Source organism: Neophocaena asiaeorientalis, unplaced genomic scaffold, assembly GCF_003031525.2.
Source record: "Neophocaena asiaeorientalis asiaeorientalis breed wild unplaced genomic scaffold, Neophocaena_asiaeorientalis_V1.1 scaffold51, whole genome shotgun sequence".
Classification (NCBI taxonomy): Eukaryota; Metazoa; Chordata; class Mammalia; order Artiodactyla; family Phocoenidae; genus Neophocaena; species Neophocaena asiaeorientalis.
The window spans coordinates 1,190,904-1,207,438 of record NW_020173335.1 but is presented as its reverse complement, the minus strand read 5'-3'; the positions used below and the strand labels follow the sequence as shown (position 1 = coordinate 1,207,438).

The following is a 16,535-nucleotide window of genomic DNA, read 5'->3' as shown; positions in this document are numbered from 1 at the left end:
GGGCACGAACCCATGTCCCCTGCATCGGCAGGCAGACTCTCAACCACTGCGCCAGCAGGGAAGCCCTATTTAAAATACTTTTTAAAAATTTATTTATCTGGCTGAGCCGGGTCTTAGTTAAGGCATATGGGATCTTCGTTGCAACACATGGGATCTTTTAGTTGCAACATGTGGAATCTTTTAGTTGCGGCATGTGGGATCTAGTTCTCTGACCAGGGATTGAACCCGGGCCCCCTGCATTGGAAGCACAGAGTCTTAACCACTGGACCACCAGGGAAGTCCCAATCCATCATTTTTAAATGCTTCCCATTTATTCTGAACAGCACACACACAGACACGCGCGCACGCACACACACACACACACACACACACACACACATATACTCTGAGATAATATATTTTTCAAACCTGATCATTTAAAAATTATTCAAGGACTTCTCTGGTGGTCCAGTGGTTAAGACTCTGTGCTTCCAATGCAGGGGGCCCGGGTTCAATCCCTGGTCAGAGAACTAGATCCCACATGCATGCTGCAACTGAGACTGCATGCCGCGACTAAGAGTCCACATGCAGCAACAAAGATCCCACGTGCCATAACTAAGACCCAGCGCATCCAAATGAATAAATAAATATTTTAACATAAAATAAAATAAAAATTATTCAACATTAACTCAATGTGATTTCTAACCTGGTCCATTCTCCTCTTTTGTTAACAAAAGGAGAAACCAAAGCCCAGAGGTCAAATAACTTGTCCAAGAGAACACAATTAGGAAATCATGGAGTGGTGTTAGGTCAAATAACTTGTCCAAGAGAACACAATTAGGAAATCATGGAGTGGTATTAAATGCATAAGAGGAATAGTTGAAGATAAGGCTGGAAAAACAGGTCAGACATTAGCTGTCAGCCTAAAGAATTTTTGACTCAATTCTGAAATAAAGGGGAGCCACAAAAGGTTTTTAAGAAATAAGCTATACAATTAGAGCTATGTATCAGGAAGAGTGAAAGGTGGGCAAAAAGATAGGAAAAATAACTCACTCCAGGCAAAAGTGAAGAGGACTGAATTGACAGATGCATAAAGGAAGGAACAGATGCAAAAGTCTTTGAAGATTTAGAATCAAGAGCTTAGCTTCTGATTAGAAGCAAGGAATAAAAGAAATAACCAAAGATGACTTTGGGATTTTCATAATGGGTAACTGGAAAGAGTGCTCTCTTAATAGCTGAGATTGGGAAAATACCCTGCCGTATCCTCATAGCATTAGCGGATATTAATCTGTTTCCTAGATGTACAGTTTGCTTCCTCAGGAGACTGTCTGGGAGACAGCCCTCTACTTCTCTTCTATTCACCATGATATTACCTAGCACAGGGCTGGACTGAGTAGCTCCAAACAAATATTTGGTTATTTGAAAGCATATTCTTCATTTTAACAAAATGGCAATCATATTGTTGCAAATGGATTCTGAAGGGGAGCTAAAACAATTCTGAAAAAAATTGGTAGATAGGAAAATAAATTCAGAATGTGGCCTAAAGAAAAGTAAGCATGAGAATGTGAACAAGGAGTCTAAAAGAAATATTAAATTTCTCATGGCATGAAGAATAACAAAGAGGTATGAGAACAAATCTTGGTACAGGTCCTCAAAAAGGCCATTGGGGAGTGGAAGTGAGCAAGGCATGGTATTGGGTTACAGATCTTGAGCGTAAGACTTCCTGGCATAAACAACCTTATTCACAAGAGGCCCAAACTATCAGTCCCTGCACTCAACAAAGCACTTCATTGTTCTTTTTTTTAAACTGATAAATTAGAGCAACTGATGATAAAACAACCAATCTTAACTGTATCCATGTATTAAAAAAAAATACATACACACAAACAAAATATACACACCTACTTGCCTCTATGACTAGTCAGGCCCACTCCTTTCCTTCCAACTAGAAATCTTAGAAGGGAGAAAGATAAAAGGAAAAGAGGAAGTAGGGAGGTTGGGGTCAAGAAAAAGAGAGAAATAAAACTGCAAAAATTCAGCTCACTCACTCCTGCTGGGCACAAAATAGCTGTGCCAGCAGAGGACCAAGCCATGCCCAGAGGATTAGATGCCCACCATCTGGCAGGTCATACAGATACCCTTTTTTCCCAAGTAGGCCTTCAAAATCACTAATGCAGCAATTTTCAACGTTTTCTTTTTTTTAAGTGGAAACCTTTTCTTCAAAATTCTTATATGGAAGTTCAATATAAAACAGATACAAAGTGAAGCTACTCTGGCTGGATGAAGCAAAAATGGAAACCGAAAGCCTCAGCTGCTCAGCAACCTCCCTCCTGGGGTCAAGCCCCTGAGGAGGCATATCTGTGAAAATCCTAGGGTTCCAAGAGATGGATTCGTCCCAATTTAAATCTCATAGTCTCAGTATGAGGGAAAACTTTGGTTCATACTTCTGCCTCAGCTTTTGCACCTATAAAAACTAACTAACCTATACTAACAGCTTGAAAATAGACTAAGAGCCATACTAACAAACAGTAACAAAAAAATTGAATTATAAAAAATATAAAGTATTAACAATAAATTTCTAAGACAACTTGAAAAGCATTTAGGAAATAAAAATTCTAAGAATTTTGAGACTGGAACATAGTTATGCATAGTTTGATATTTAAGGCATCCTAGGGAAGTATAAAAAATGCTTCTACTGCTATAGTACTCCTCTGGGTAACAAAAGCCAAGAGGACTCTGCTTGCTCTAGGCCCCTAGTAGGATAATTTCCTTTTGTTGTATTCAAAATATACATTGAAAGTAAAGACACAAAAACATGAAAGATATAAACAACTAGAACTTCTTTAAAAAGGTAATCCATGTCCATGCTTTTAACTGCACTATATTTGAGACAGATGGCTTATGCAGAACAAAAAAGTCACCATCAGAGTGCAAACCCACCATGGTTAACAATAATCATAATAATTTTCATGCTTACTGTGGATTATAACAGATCCATAGGCTTTATGTACATTATCTCATTTGTTGGTTTACTGTAAAGATCAAGATAGAATTAACACTACCTTTTACATATTAGAAAACTTAGCTGACAGCAAAGAACATGATTTTTTATATAAAAGGGAAAGGTGTGTCATTCCTGAGCAAAAGAGATAGGCTATGAAAGTAGATCAAGGTGACATCAGAATAGGAATGGTATTCATCACACCACCACGTTTCTAGGCTGAAATACATATATATTTAGTGAAACAAGAGCAAAGATGTACATGGATTGTAGGCCAGGATGTCCAATATAGTAGCCACTAAGCTTCATGGGGTAATTTAAATTTAGTTCGTTGTTTGTACTAGCCACATGTCAATGCTCATTAGCCACATGTGGCTATTGGACAGCACAGATAAAGAACATTTCCATCATTTCAGAAAGTTCTATTCTATTCAACAGCATTACTCTAGCAGAAAACCCTTGAATGTATTAAAAACAGCTGCAGGGACCTCCCTGGTGGTCCACGGGTAAGACTCTGCACTCCCAATGCAGGGGACCCAGGTTCGATCCCTGGTCAGGGAACTAGATCCCTCATGAATGCTGAAAAAAAAAAAACAAAAACAGACCCCGTATGCCGCAATGAAGATCCTGAGTGCCGCAACTAAGATCCAGGGCAGCCAAAATAAATAAATGAATAAATTTTTTAAAAAAAGACAAAAAACAGCAGCAGACCCTCAACAAATGCTTGGTGAGTGAATGAATGATAAAAGACAGACGGGATGCAATGAAACATTTAAAAAACTAGCCAGAGGAAAAGAAACTAATAATAATAGCTAACATTTACTGGGCACTTAATACAAGCCAGGTGCTTTATATGGACTAAATTAATCCTCAATAACAACTCTATGAGGGATTTACTGTAATTTACCTCATTATAGATGGGAAAACTAAGGATCTCAGAGGTTAAGTAACTTTCCCAAGATCCACAATTTGAATCCAGGCAGCTTAATCTAGAATCTAGAGCCTCTGTTTTTAATCATTATACTATACTATTCTACTTCTTATATAACAATTATATTTTTACTTTTTTTAGATTTTTTTGATGTGGACCATTTTTAAAGTCTTTATTGAATTTGTTAAATATTGCTTCTGTTTCATATTTTGGTTTTTTGGCCATGAGGCATGTGGGATCTTACCTCCCCGACCAGGGATCGAACCTGCACCCCCTGCACTGGAAGGTGAAGTCTTAACCACTGGATCACAAGGGAAGTCCGTATAACAACTGTATTTTAAATTTTTGCTGTCATGGGATAAAATTTGTTTAAAGTCAATCTTCCCATGCAATCACCAGTCAAGTTCATAGTGAAGAGAATAAAAAAAAGAAGTGGTGAATAAAAAAGATTGGCAGGAAATACGCCAAATGTTAACACTAGTTTGATCCCTAGATGCTGCGATTAAGGAAAATTTTTATTTTCCTGTTTTTGCTAATTCTATTTTCTAAATGTTCCACAGTGATGATGTATCCCTTCTGCAATAATAATAAGACAATAAAAATACTACTTTTTAAACAAGATGAAAATATAATCAGCTTAAGAATTCCTAAGCAGGGACTTCCCTGGTGGCGCAGTGGTTAAGAATCTGCCTGCCAATGCAGGGGACACAGGTTTGAACCCTGGTCCAGGAAGATCCCACATGCCGCAGAGCAACTAAGCCCATGCACCACAACTACTGAGCCTATGCTCTAGAACCCGCAAGCCACAACTACTGAGCCTATGTGCCACAACTATGGAAGCCCACATGCCTAGAGCCCGTGCTCCACAACAAGAGAAGCCACCAAAATGAGAAGCCTGTGCACTGCAACGAAGAGTAGCCCCTGCTCGCCACAACTAGAGAAAGCCTGTGCGCAGAAACGAAGACCCAACGCAGCCAAAAGTAAATAAATAAATTTATTTTTTAAAAAAATTCCTAAGCAGAACATCAAATCAGGACTCAACCATCTCACTCTCAAATATTGTAGATGCCCCCTAACTGATCTCTTGGTTACCAGCTTCCCCAACACTAAACCATTCCACATTTGCCACCAGTTACCCTCTGTCATCTAGTCCCTGCTCAGAATCCAATACACAAAGCATAAAATAGAATATTCTTGGCTTTATGCAAAACATTTCTGAATGGTCTGGCCCAATTCTACCTTTCCACGTTTATCTACCAGTACTATCCCATCAAATCCTCTAAGAGAGGCATGATAGAAAGAGTTCTTCTAGAAGCATGGTAGAAAGAGCCCAGACCTCAGAGTCACAGACCTCAGCCAACACATAAACTCTTGGCCTCAGTTTCTTCAATGGAGAATCATTGTGAAGATTAAATCTTTTAATAGGTAAAGCATGCAGCATACGACAAAGACTTCAAGAAATGGTGGTTTTCTCATTGTTATTATTAGTCCAAAAAAAAATTTTTTCAGTCTGAAAGCAGTCATTGTTAATTAACTGACCAGATCACAAAAATAATCATCATAGGTATCTTAGTTCATCCTCCTAACAAGCTGTTAATCTGGTCCTCCCTGTTGCCAGCAACTCCACATTCTACAAAATGGGTGGTCATTTTCTTCATTCCACCTCACGGAGAAGATAATTTGAAGGGTCACAGGAAGTTGTTTGCTTCTTTGAAGCATTTTCCAATGGTATAGGTCTCATAAATAGGATCCTCCATGTAGATAATGCCATATTTACCAAGAGATCAGGCAATCAGTGTATTATCTGTCAGGGCAATTTGCTTCTTGTTGATTGTGCCATAACCACACCTGAATTCATTTATTGAGTTCAGGTTCAGTTACCCCCACTAAATATATGGTTCCACAGTCCTCAGCATGTTAAATGGAGCTTTGTTGATCTTAACAAAGGTGCCATTGAAGACTTGGCAAAGGTAAGGAGCTGTAACATCTTTCAGACCTTTGGGCTCACACCACTGATACCTCTGATCCTGATGACAGATGCCAATTTGGGTTCCACAGGTGCATAGAAGTTGCCAGCTTTTCTTACCATCCTAGCCATTAGAATCTCAGTTCTGTACATCTGCCTATACTCTTAGTGATAGCGCTTAGCTTCTTCATAGACAAGCTTCATCCTTGCCTTTTGAAGCATCTTTTGGGCAAACTTTTTCCCCAGGCACTTGGTCTTCAGCTCTGCAAAATTCCTTTACTTTTTCTTAAGGGTTTCTGGCACAGCAGGAACATTATTTTTCTCTTCGCCCGCACCCTCCATAACCAAATGGGTTTTTAATTCACTGACTCCTCAAAAAGCTTTGCGCTTTTACCTCTGTGCTTTATTTATTATTATTATTTTGCTCCTTTCTGAGTTCCTTCCCTATCTTCTAAAATTCTATTAAAATTCAAGTTCCAGGGACTTCCCTGGTGGTCCAGTGGTAAAGAATCCACCTTGGGACTTTCCTGGTCATGCAGTGGTTAAGAATCTGCCTGCCAATGCAGGGGACACAAGTTCGAGCCCTGGTCTGGGAAGATCCCACATGCCGCGGAGCAACTAAGCCCATGCACCACAACTACTGAGCCTGCGCTCTAGAGCCTGCGTGCCACAACTACTGAAGCCCGTGCGCCAACAGCCTGTGCTCTGCAACAAGATAAGCCACCACAATGAGAATCCGGCACACCACAACGAAGAGTAGCCCCTGCTCGCTGCAACTAGAGAAAGCCCACGTGCGGCAACGAAGACCCTATGCAGCCAAAAAAATAAAATAAGTGTTCTCCGTAAACTGAAACTAAATCCTAGTCTTTAAAACAAACAACAAAAAAGAATCCGCCTTACAATGCAGGGGATGAGGGTTCGATCCCTGGTCAGGGAACTAAGATACCACATGCCACGGGGCAACTAAGCCCGTGCGCCACAACTACTGTGCTCGCGTGCCTCAACTAGAGAGCCTGTGTGCCGCAAACTACATAACCCACGTGCTCTGGAACCCGCGCACCACAACTACAGAGCCCACGCGTCCTGGAGCCTGTGCACCACAACTAGAGAGAAGCCTATGAGCTGCAAGGAAGAGCCCACGTGCTGCAACTAAGACCCGATGCAGCCAAAAATAAAATAAAATAATAAATCTTCAAAAAAAATTCAAGTTCCAGGTTGAGTCAACCTCCTCCAAGAAAGCTTTGCTGACTCTGCCAAGCTAATATGATCTCCGACTCCTTTGAAATTCTATATGACTAAGAGTTTACCCAAGTGGTAGCGTCCTAGCTGACTTTATTAGTTCTCTTTTCATGTATGTAAGTCCTAGATCTCCAATTAGAGTGCAAATTCCTTGCTAGCAGACATTCCATTTTACGTATACCTTTTTGATGTCTGACATCACCAGGCATATACTAGATGCTCAAAAAATTGTTAATCTGATTTGTGGGTAGGGAAAAAAGTCATAATAAAATTACTGGGACTTCCCCAGTGGCACAGTGGTTAAGAATCTGCCTGCCAATGCAGGCGACATGGGTTCGATCCCTGCTCCGGAAAGATCCCACATGCCACGGAGCAACTAAGCCCGTGCACCACAACTACTGAGACTGCACTCTATAGAGCCCACAAACCACAACTCCTGAGCCCGCGCACCACAACTACTGAAGCCCACGTGCCTAGAGCCCATGCTCCGCAACAAGAGAAGCCACCGCAATGAGAAGCCTACACACCGAAACAAAGAGTAGCCCCAGCTCACCACAACTATAGAAGGCCCACGCACAGCAATGAGGACCCAACACAGCCAAAAATAAATAAAATAAATTTATTTTTTAAATAAATAAATAAAATTACTGGCTGAATGTTTTTGTAGTGGACTAGGAAGCCAATAATTCTATACAAAGGTATAAAGTTTCAATTAATCAGTACAATCTAATTCCATAATTTTCTACCACTGACCACACATGTAAGTCATACTTAAGTTATATGATTTCTCTTTAGTCCAATATAAATATTAGCCTTAAACAACCCTAAGTAAATTGCACTTTTAACTTTTCCAATTCTCTTACACATATGCCCTACTTTAATAATATATTGACTTAAATTTTCTTATTTGGTTTCATTTAGAAATATACTCACCTCACTAAAAAGTCTCCCCACTTGCCGCAACTAGAGAAAGCCCGTGCACGGCAAAGAAGACCCAATGCAGCCAAAAATAAATAAATAAATTTATTTTTTAGAAAAAGTCAAGATAGAGTGAGAAAGATTTATATACAGTAACCCCTTGGTATCTGCAGGGCATTGGTTCTAGGACCACCCCACCCCCTACCCTGTGAGGATACCAAAATCCACAGATGCCCAAGTTCCTTATATAAAAAGGCATAGTATTCACATATAACTACACACATGCATATACTCCCATATACTTTAAATCATCTCTAGATTACTTACAATACCTAATACAATGTAAGTGTTATATAAATAGTTGTAAATACAATGTAAATGCTATGTAAACAGTTGCTAGGCACAGCAAATTCAAGTATTGCTTTTTGGAACTTTCTGGAATTTTTTTCCCAAATATTTTCAGGCTGTGATTGGTTGAATCTGTGGATGCAGAACCTGCCGATATGGAGAGCTGACTGTACTAATTACTAAAAAGTAATGATTATATAACCTTATTATACATACGAATAATTCTCCTTTAAAAAGGTAAACTATGTCTCCTCAAGTGAGTGCTAACAGTTAAGAGTAGATAGCCTGGGGGCATAATTTTATTTTTATTTTCACTGATTTAATTATGATTCCTCCTAAACCAATTTAAGAAAATTAAATAACCACTAAAATCATCTCTCTTGGATAAATTACCAATTCAGCAATAGGTAACAACAGTTCTAATGAGCTGCTACTAAGAGTAAAGCAATTTGAGAGACATAAGGAAGTTGCTTTATTTTTTAAAAATATTTTTTTATTTATTTGTTTGTTTATCTGGCTGCGCTGGGTCTTAGTTGCGGCACGAGAGATCTTTTAGTTGCGGCATGCGGGATTTTTAGCTGTGGCATGCGAACTGTTAGTTGCGGCATGTGGGATCTAGTTCCCTGACCAGGGATCAAACCCAGGTCCCCTGCATTAGGAGTGGGGAGTCTTAGCCACTGGACCACCAGGGAAGTCCCAAGTTGCCCTATTAAATGCAGTTAATTACCAGAAAATTAAGTCTCAGTAGCTAGAAAAAGACCTAGAGCACAGCTAAATCCCAGCAAGACAGATTTAGCATGAAATCTTGAATCCCTCTTTTCAGCTTTTAATACTATTCTAACAAGTCTCCAATAATGTTTCAGCTTTCTCACTGATCCCCAGAAGGAAGGAAAAGCCATTACCTAAGGATGTTGGGATGGGAGAGTCTATTCATGAGCTGCACTTCTTTCAGCATGTTTGCACGGTTACTGCTCAACGTGTTCATCTTAAGAGCCATCACCTGGCCAGAAGCTCGGTGGCGCACCTAGAAAATAAAATGGGACAAAAAAAGAGGCTCAAGGGCGGCAGCTATATAATGAGGTCAAAGCCTCCACGTGTAGAACATGCCAAGATGTTTTACTGCCAATTTAGATAAAATAGACATGGTAAGGGATGTTTTTCTATAAACTCTGATTACATTAGGGTCTCACTTCCATTAACAAAGGTTTATTCCATCGAAGACCAAAACTGTTTCACATTAAACTGGCTAGAAACACATTGTTAATAATACCTCAAGAAATCATGTCTTTAAAATAAAAAAAAAAAACCTTAGGAAAAAATGGGGAAAATTTATTAGGCTGGTTTCTTAAGGCCAACATTGCTGAGTCTTAGCAAACTGAAAGGAAAAAGTCTCTTTTGTGGAATTTTAATTGTGCACAGAAAAGATTCATGCATAAGCCTTATATAACATATAATGAACTATAAAACTGTCTTTATAGGACACTAAACCCACATCCTCAAAATCTCCCCCAAGCACCATAAAATGTATATCTATAAGAAAAAAACGTATTGCATGTTAAATATAGAAAGAAGGCAGTGAATCCTTTGGAGCTAATACTGTAGTAACCCAACACAAAGTACCTTATAATTATTTACACACACTCAAGTCAGATATAAAAACATGAGCCACACCACTCACACTATTACCCATATGCACAGAGCAAAGTCTACTTCTAAAACATTCATTCTCTGTAGATTCAATCTATTTTACATATAAAAATATTATTTTATAATTTCAATGCACACTCAACAGGTTTAAAAAGAAACACAATACTTGCAAGAAAATTAACTATGTTTTCAGCCTCTAAATGTGGTGTCAGTAGTAGCAAAATGAGACTATCAGAGAAAATATTTTGCCTTACCCAAAAAAAGCTCAATTATTCACTTAGATATGTGTTTCCTACTGAATTATGAATGAGGCAGTAGAAAAGTTATTAAGTAACAAGGACCTCATTACTTTCTGGTTAAAAAAAATTCATTTCAGGGTTTCCCTGGTGGAGCAGTGATTAAGAATCCACCTGCCAATGCAGGGGACACGGGTTCGAGCCCTGGTCCAGGAAGATCCCACATGCCGCAGAGCAACTAAGCCCGTGCGCCACAACTACTGAGCCTGCACTCTACACCCCACAAGCCACAACTACTGAGCCCACGTGCCACAACTACTGAAGCCCACGTGCCTAGAGCCCGTGCTCCACAACAAGAGAAGCCACCGCAATGAGAAGCCTGCACACGGCAACAAAAAGTAGCCCCCGCTTGCCGCAACTAGAGAAAGCCTGTGCGCAACAACGAAGACCCAACTCAGCCAAAAATAAAATAAATTAAAAAAAAAAAGAATGATTAAAAAAAAATTCACTTCAGATCATGCACAACAGGGACTTGCTATGCAAAAATGTCATCATCCTATGGACTTTCAGAGTACTGTTTCAGTATATTATTTCCAGTTGACCAAGTGGAAATTCCAGTAGAAATCATGACAATCTACTTAATTCTTCAATCTCCAGAAATTCTTTGACATGACAATAGCCCCAGAAGTTTAGTGTTAATATAGAACAGACATCACAGCTTATCTTAAAATTCAAAGAAACAATGCTTCAGAGTAGCCAGACATAAGAAGGGGAAGGAAGAAGCAAAACACTCAGAGCCACAGGAACCCTGAACAGAAGAACTGAGGCAGAACACTGGCTGTCTCACCCCTCTTCTAGATCACTTAGTGAGATTTGGAACCCAACTCTCTTCCTAGTGCATCAATGATTCTGTTGTCATGTACCTCGTGATTGATGAAAGAGAAGTGGCTTTCCTTTTCAGATCCTGCATGGATAAGTTAAAAGAGACATTTATATACAAAGAACACACTGACAGTATTTTTCCAACTCTATTTACAGAAAACATCTGTGTTGTAATAAGGGCTCTCCATTCTGAAACTCACTCCTCTTTTTTTTTTTTTCATCATCTGAAAAGTATCACTGAGGTTTTTTTTTAAAAAGTCTGCTTTTAAGAAAGTTTAATATTGGGACTTCCCCGGTGGCACAGTGGATAAGACTCCACGCTCCCAATGCAGGGGCCCTGGGTTCGATCCCTAGTCAGGGAACTAGATCCCAAATGCATGCTGCAACTAAGAGTTTGCCTGCCACAACTAAGGATCCCATGTGCCGCAATTAAGGAGCCTGCAAGCTGCAACTAAGGAGCCCTGGAGCCTCAACTAAGGAGCCCACCTGACGCAACTAAGACCCGGTGCAACCAAATAAATAAATATATATATAAATAAAAGAAAGTTTAATATTAAAATAATGTGTGAAATTTAGGGATAAAAATCTGTTTCAAACTAATCATAAAAAACCTTACTTCCGGGCTTTCCTGGTGGCGCAGTGGTTGAGAATCTGCCTGCCAATGCAGGAGACACAGGTTCGAGCTCTGATCTGGGAAGATCCCACATGCCGTGGAGCCACTGGGTCCGTGAGCCACAACTACTGAGCTTGCGCGTCTGGAGCCTGTGCTCCACAACAAGCGAGGCCGCAACAGTGAGAGGCCCGCGCACCGCAATGAAGAGTGAGTGGACCCCACTCGCCGCAACTAGAGAAAGCCCTCACACAGAAACGAAGACCCAACACAGCCAAAAATAAATAAATAAATAAATAAATGTATTAAAAAAAAAACCTTACTTCCTTAAACAAGTGATGAACATGTCCATAACATTGTAGTTGTCTTTCATTTGCATAAAATATTTTTCTTCTTTCTTCTTAGCTCCTCAAATTCTACCTATCTTTGAAGGCCACACTCAAATATCCCCTTCCTCTCTGAAGTCTTCCTTGACTCTCTCTAGGAACTGTTTGTGGTATCCTTCTTTATACTGCCTCAGAACAACATTCGGAACACACCAGTATACCACTCATCACATAGTTCTGTAAATAAATACCTCCTTGCTAGGCTATAAAGCATCTTGAGACCAGAATCTATGTTGTATTTGTCTTTGTCTTGCAGAAGGCCTGGCACATCATAAGGTCACAGTGAAAACAACAGCAACAACAGTTAGTTAAATGATACTTCTAATGTACTTTCTAAGGACAGTGAATCATTTATTTATCCAGGTAATTTCTTTGTGGGGTGGTGCTTTTGTTTTTCTTTTTTTGGTGGCAGAGATTTGGGGGGAGGATGCAAACAGAAAAGTAGTATAAGATTTGGCTTAAATTTTCTGGAGTTTACCATCTAGAAAGGGACAAACAATAAGCTATATGACTAGTCAGATAAGAAAGAGAATAAAGAATCAAATACAGCATGAGAGGTATTTATATGAATGTTGATGCACTTAGGGAAAAACTTCATGGGACTTCAGTGACACCTCCAAGAATTAACAGATTTGGATAGATTTTTTAAAGTACAGAACAGACTACAGGTGATAAAGAAAAAAGTACCATCAAATTTAGAGGTTCACAGAATATAGGGAACCTGCCTAAATGCATGAGGATCTTCATTCCAAGTTGTCAAAACCATGAAAATTAATTAGCCCTCAAAGCTACTTAGATTTTCAGATTAAAGGGAAGGCCTATTTCTGCCTAAGTTTGTCCTCTACACATAGATCATTGTTACTACTACTAAGAGGATTCCCAAGAGATTGATATCTTTAAATATCTTTAATTTTTTTTTTAATATATACAATTGCCATATGATCCAGCAATTCTACTTCTGGGTATATACCCAAAATAATTGAAAACAGGGTCTTGAAAATATATTTGTACACCCAAGTTCATAGCAGCATTATTTACAAGAGCCAAAAGGCAAAAGCAACCCATCCATCGACAGATGAACAGATAAACAAAATGTGGTATATACCATAATGGAATATTATTCAGCCTTAAAAAGAAAGGAAAATCTGACACATGCTGTAACACGGATGAACCTTGAAGATATTATGCTACGTGAAGTAAGTTAGTTACAAAATGACAAATACTGTATGATTCCACTTATATGAGGTTCCTAGGGTAGTCAAACTCATACAGAAATAATGTAGAATGGTGGTTGCTAAGGGTTGTGGGGAGGGGAGGAATTTGGAGCTGTTTAATTGGTACAGAATTTCAGCTTTGCAAGATGAAGAGAGTTCTGGAGAGTGTAGCACAAAAACGTGAACTGAACTATACACTTAAAAATGGTTAAGATGGGGCTTCCCTGGTGGCGCAATGGTTGAAAGTCCGCCTGCCGATGCAGGGGACACGGGTTCATGCCCCGGTCCGGGAAGATCCCACATGCCGCGGAGCGGCTGGGCCCGTGAGCCATAGCCGCTGAGGCTGCGCGTCCGGAGCCTGTGCTCCGCAACGGGACAGGCCACAACAGTGAGAGGCCCACGTACGGGAAAAAAAAAAAAATGGTTAGGATGGTAAATTTTATGTTATACATATTTTATCACAATTATAAATAAAAGAAGGAAGGTTAAAAAAAAAAGAAGGAAGGTAAGGAAGAAAAGAAAGAAGAGATGGAGAGAAAAGAGAAGAGGAGATGTGAGGAGCAAAGGGTAAGGGAGAGGATCACCAAGGTAAGGAAATTACTACCTCTCCTTGACTTTTAAACTCATCTCATGCTACCACAGGGTCTTCAAATCCACTTTCTAAAGAAGAGCATAGGAGAGTGGTGAAGTACTCGAGCTTTGGAGATGAGCAGACCGAATCCAAATTTTAACACTTAAATGATTAGAGTGACTGCTCATTGAAGTCTTCTGTTGTAAAATGAAGAGAATAATAGTCTCTGTCTCACATGGAGGATAAAATGATGTTGTTATGTTAGATTAACAAAATAATGTGTATAACATACTTAACACAGTGCTTGGCACATAGTAAACATTCAAATAAATAGGTGTTGTTTTTAATAAAAATAAGAAACTATATGTTCATAAGAATTTAGCATATCAGGTGAGTTTGAGATGATATAGAAAATGTACACTTGCAATTTTAAGTAAAAATAGCAATATTCAAATCTGTATATGCCCCTGAGATTGTTTATTTATTACAAAGGGGAAAAGGTACCTTTACAATGGAGCGGTCTGGTGGCTAGCACTTAACCAAGGGATCTTATTTAGCATTACCGAAAGTAAGACATGCAACATTATCGAAAGTAAGACATGCAACATTATCAACCTTCTGATACAATGTATTATACTTGCCAAAATGTTTAACTCAAATCTAATTATAAGAAAAAAATTAGACATATTCAGAATATCTAAAATACAACTGGATGGTACTCTTCAGACAAAGTGTGGGGGAATATTCCACATTAAAAGAGATTAATAGTCATAACCACTGAAATGAAATGCATGAAACCTTGATTGGATTCTGGGTCAAAAAAAGCTGTAAAAGACTTTTTGGAGGCAAACAGGAAAAAAAAATTTTAATGGAATTATTTATTTATTTTTAAAATTTTTTTTGCTGTGCCCTGAGTCTTGTGGGATCTTAGCTTCCCAGCCAGGGATTGAACTCAGGCCCCGACAGTAAAAGAGCTGGGTCCTAACCACTGGACCACCAGGGAATTCCCAGGGAAATTTTAAATAGGGACTGTATATTAAATTATTTTACTGAATTAAGGTTAATTGTCTAAGGTATAAATAGTGATACTATGGCTTTGTAGGAGAATATATTCTTGGAAGATACATACTAAAGTATTTAAGTGTCACAATGTCTGCAATTTGCTCTCAAGTGGTTTGCAGGGGACACGGGTTCAAGCCCTGGTCCAGGAAGATCCCACATGCCGTGGAGCAACTAAGTCCGTGGCAACAAAGCCAAAACTGCTGAGTCCGAGTGCCACAACTACTGAAGCCCGTGCGCCTAGAGCCTGTGCTCTGCAACAAAAAGCCATTGCAATGAGAAGCCCGCGCACCATATACCCTGAGAAAACCATAATTCAAAGAGTCATGTACCACAATGTTCATTGCAGCTCTATTTACAATAGCCCGGACATGGAAGCAACCTAAATGTCCATCAACAGACGAGTGGATAAAGAAGATGTGGCACATATATACAATGGAATATTACTCAGCCATAAAAAGAAACAAAATTGAGTTATTTGCAGTGAGGTGGATGGACCTAGAGTGAAGGTCCATACATACAGAGTGAAGTAAGTCAGAAATAGAAAAACAAATACCATATGTTAACACATATATATGAAATCTTAAAAAAAATGGTTCTGAAGAACTTAGGGGCAGGAAGGAATAAAGACACAGACGTAGAGAATGGACTTGAGGACATGGGGAGGGGGAAGGGTAAGCTGGGACGAAGTGAGAGAGTGGCATGGACATATATACACTACCAAATGTAAAACAGATAGCTAGTGGGAAGCTGCCACATAGCACAGGGAGATCAGTTCGGTGCTTTGTGTCCACCTAGCGGGGTGGGATAGGGAGGGTGGGAGGGAGACGCAAGAGGGAGGAGATATGAGGATATATGTATATGTATAGCTGATTCATTTTGTTATACAGCAGAAACTAACACACCATTGTAAAGCAATTATACTCCAATAAAGATGTTAAAAACAAAAAATAAAGCAGCCCGCGCACCACAACGAAGAGTAGCCCCTGCTCGCCTCAACTAGAGAAAGCCCACGGGCAGCAACAAAGACCCAAAGCAGCCAAAAATAAATAAATAAATAAAACTAGTGTTAAAGATGATTTCAAGGTCTACAAACAAAGGAACAAACCACAAACTAAAGGTCAGTCAAGTGTGTGCATGCAGCCTGTAAGTAACTGGAAGTAACTGATAATCTTTCATTAGACTTTTCAGCCACATTCAAATAACAGCAAATACTATCATCTTCTATATACAAGGCACTGTGCTAGATGTTGAGAAGGCTCTTACAGATCAACATGAGACATCAGTTTGTCAGATCTTCCAGCAATCTTTGCTCCCAAATTGCAAAGTTATCTTGTTGCTCTTCAGCTTAAAATTCTTTAATAGCTCACCACTACCTGGGGAATAAAGTCCAAACTCCTTAACAAAATTTAATCCATCTTCTGCTCCCTGTATATTCCCACCATCTTCTCCCCTTACCTTTAGTTATTACATACTAATATTTGTAATTCTTTCCAAAGGTATCATCCTCTCCATACTTACTTGCCTTGACACATGCTATTCTCAATG

At 39.3% G+C, this 16,535-nt stretch overlaps 1 protein-coding gene and 1 pseudogene across 4 annotated transcripts in view; both read right to left on the bottom strand.

Annotated features, from left to right (window-relative positions):
• The window catches only part of TESK2 (testis associated actin remodelling kinase 2), a 127,811-nt gene that overhangs the window by 58,384 nt on the left and 52,892 nt on the right, over nucleotides 1–16,535 (bottom strand). For all 4 annotated transcript variants that reach the window (XM_024746097.1, XM_024746099.1, XM_024746098.1 and 1 more), the window contains one exon: nucleotides 9,285–9,406. In XM_024746097.1, the coding sequence (XP_024601865.1) occupies nucleotides 9,285–9,406 (122 nt within the window). The remainder of the gene's footprint in view (nucleotides 1–9,284; nucleotides 9,407–16,535) is intronic.
• On the bottom strand, nucleotides 5,481–6,219 carry LOC112400393 (60S ribosomal protein L7 pseudogene; annotated as a pseudogene).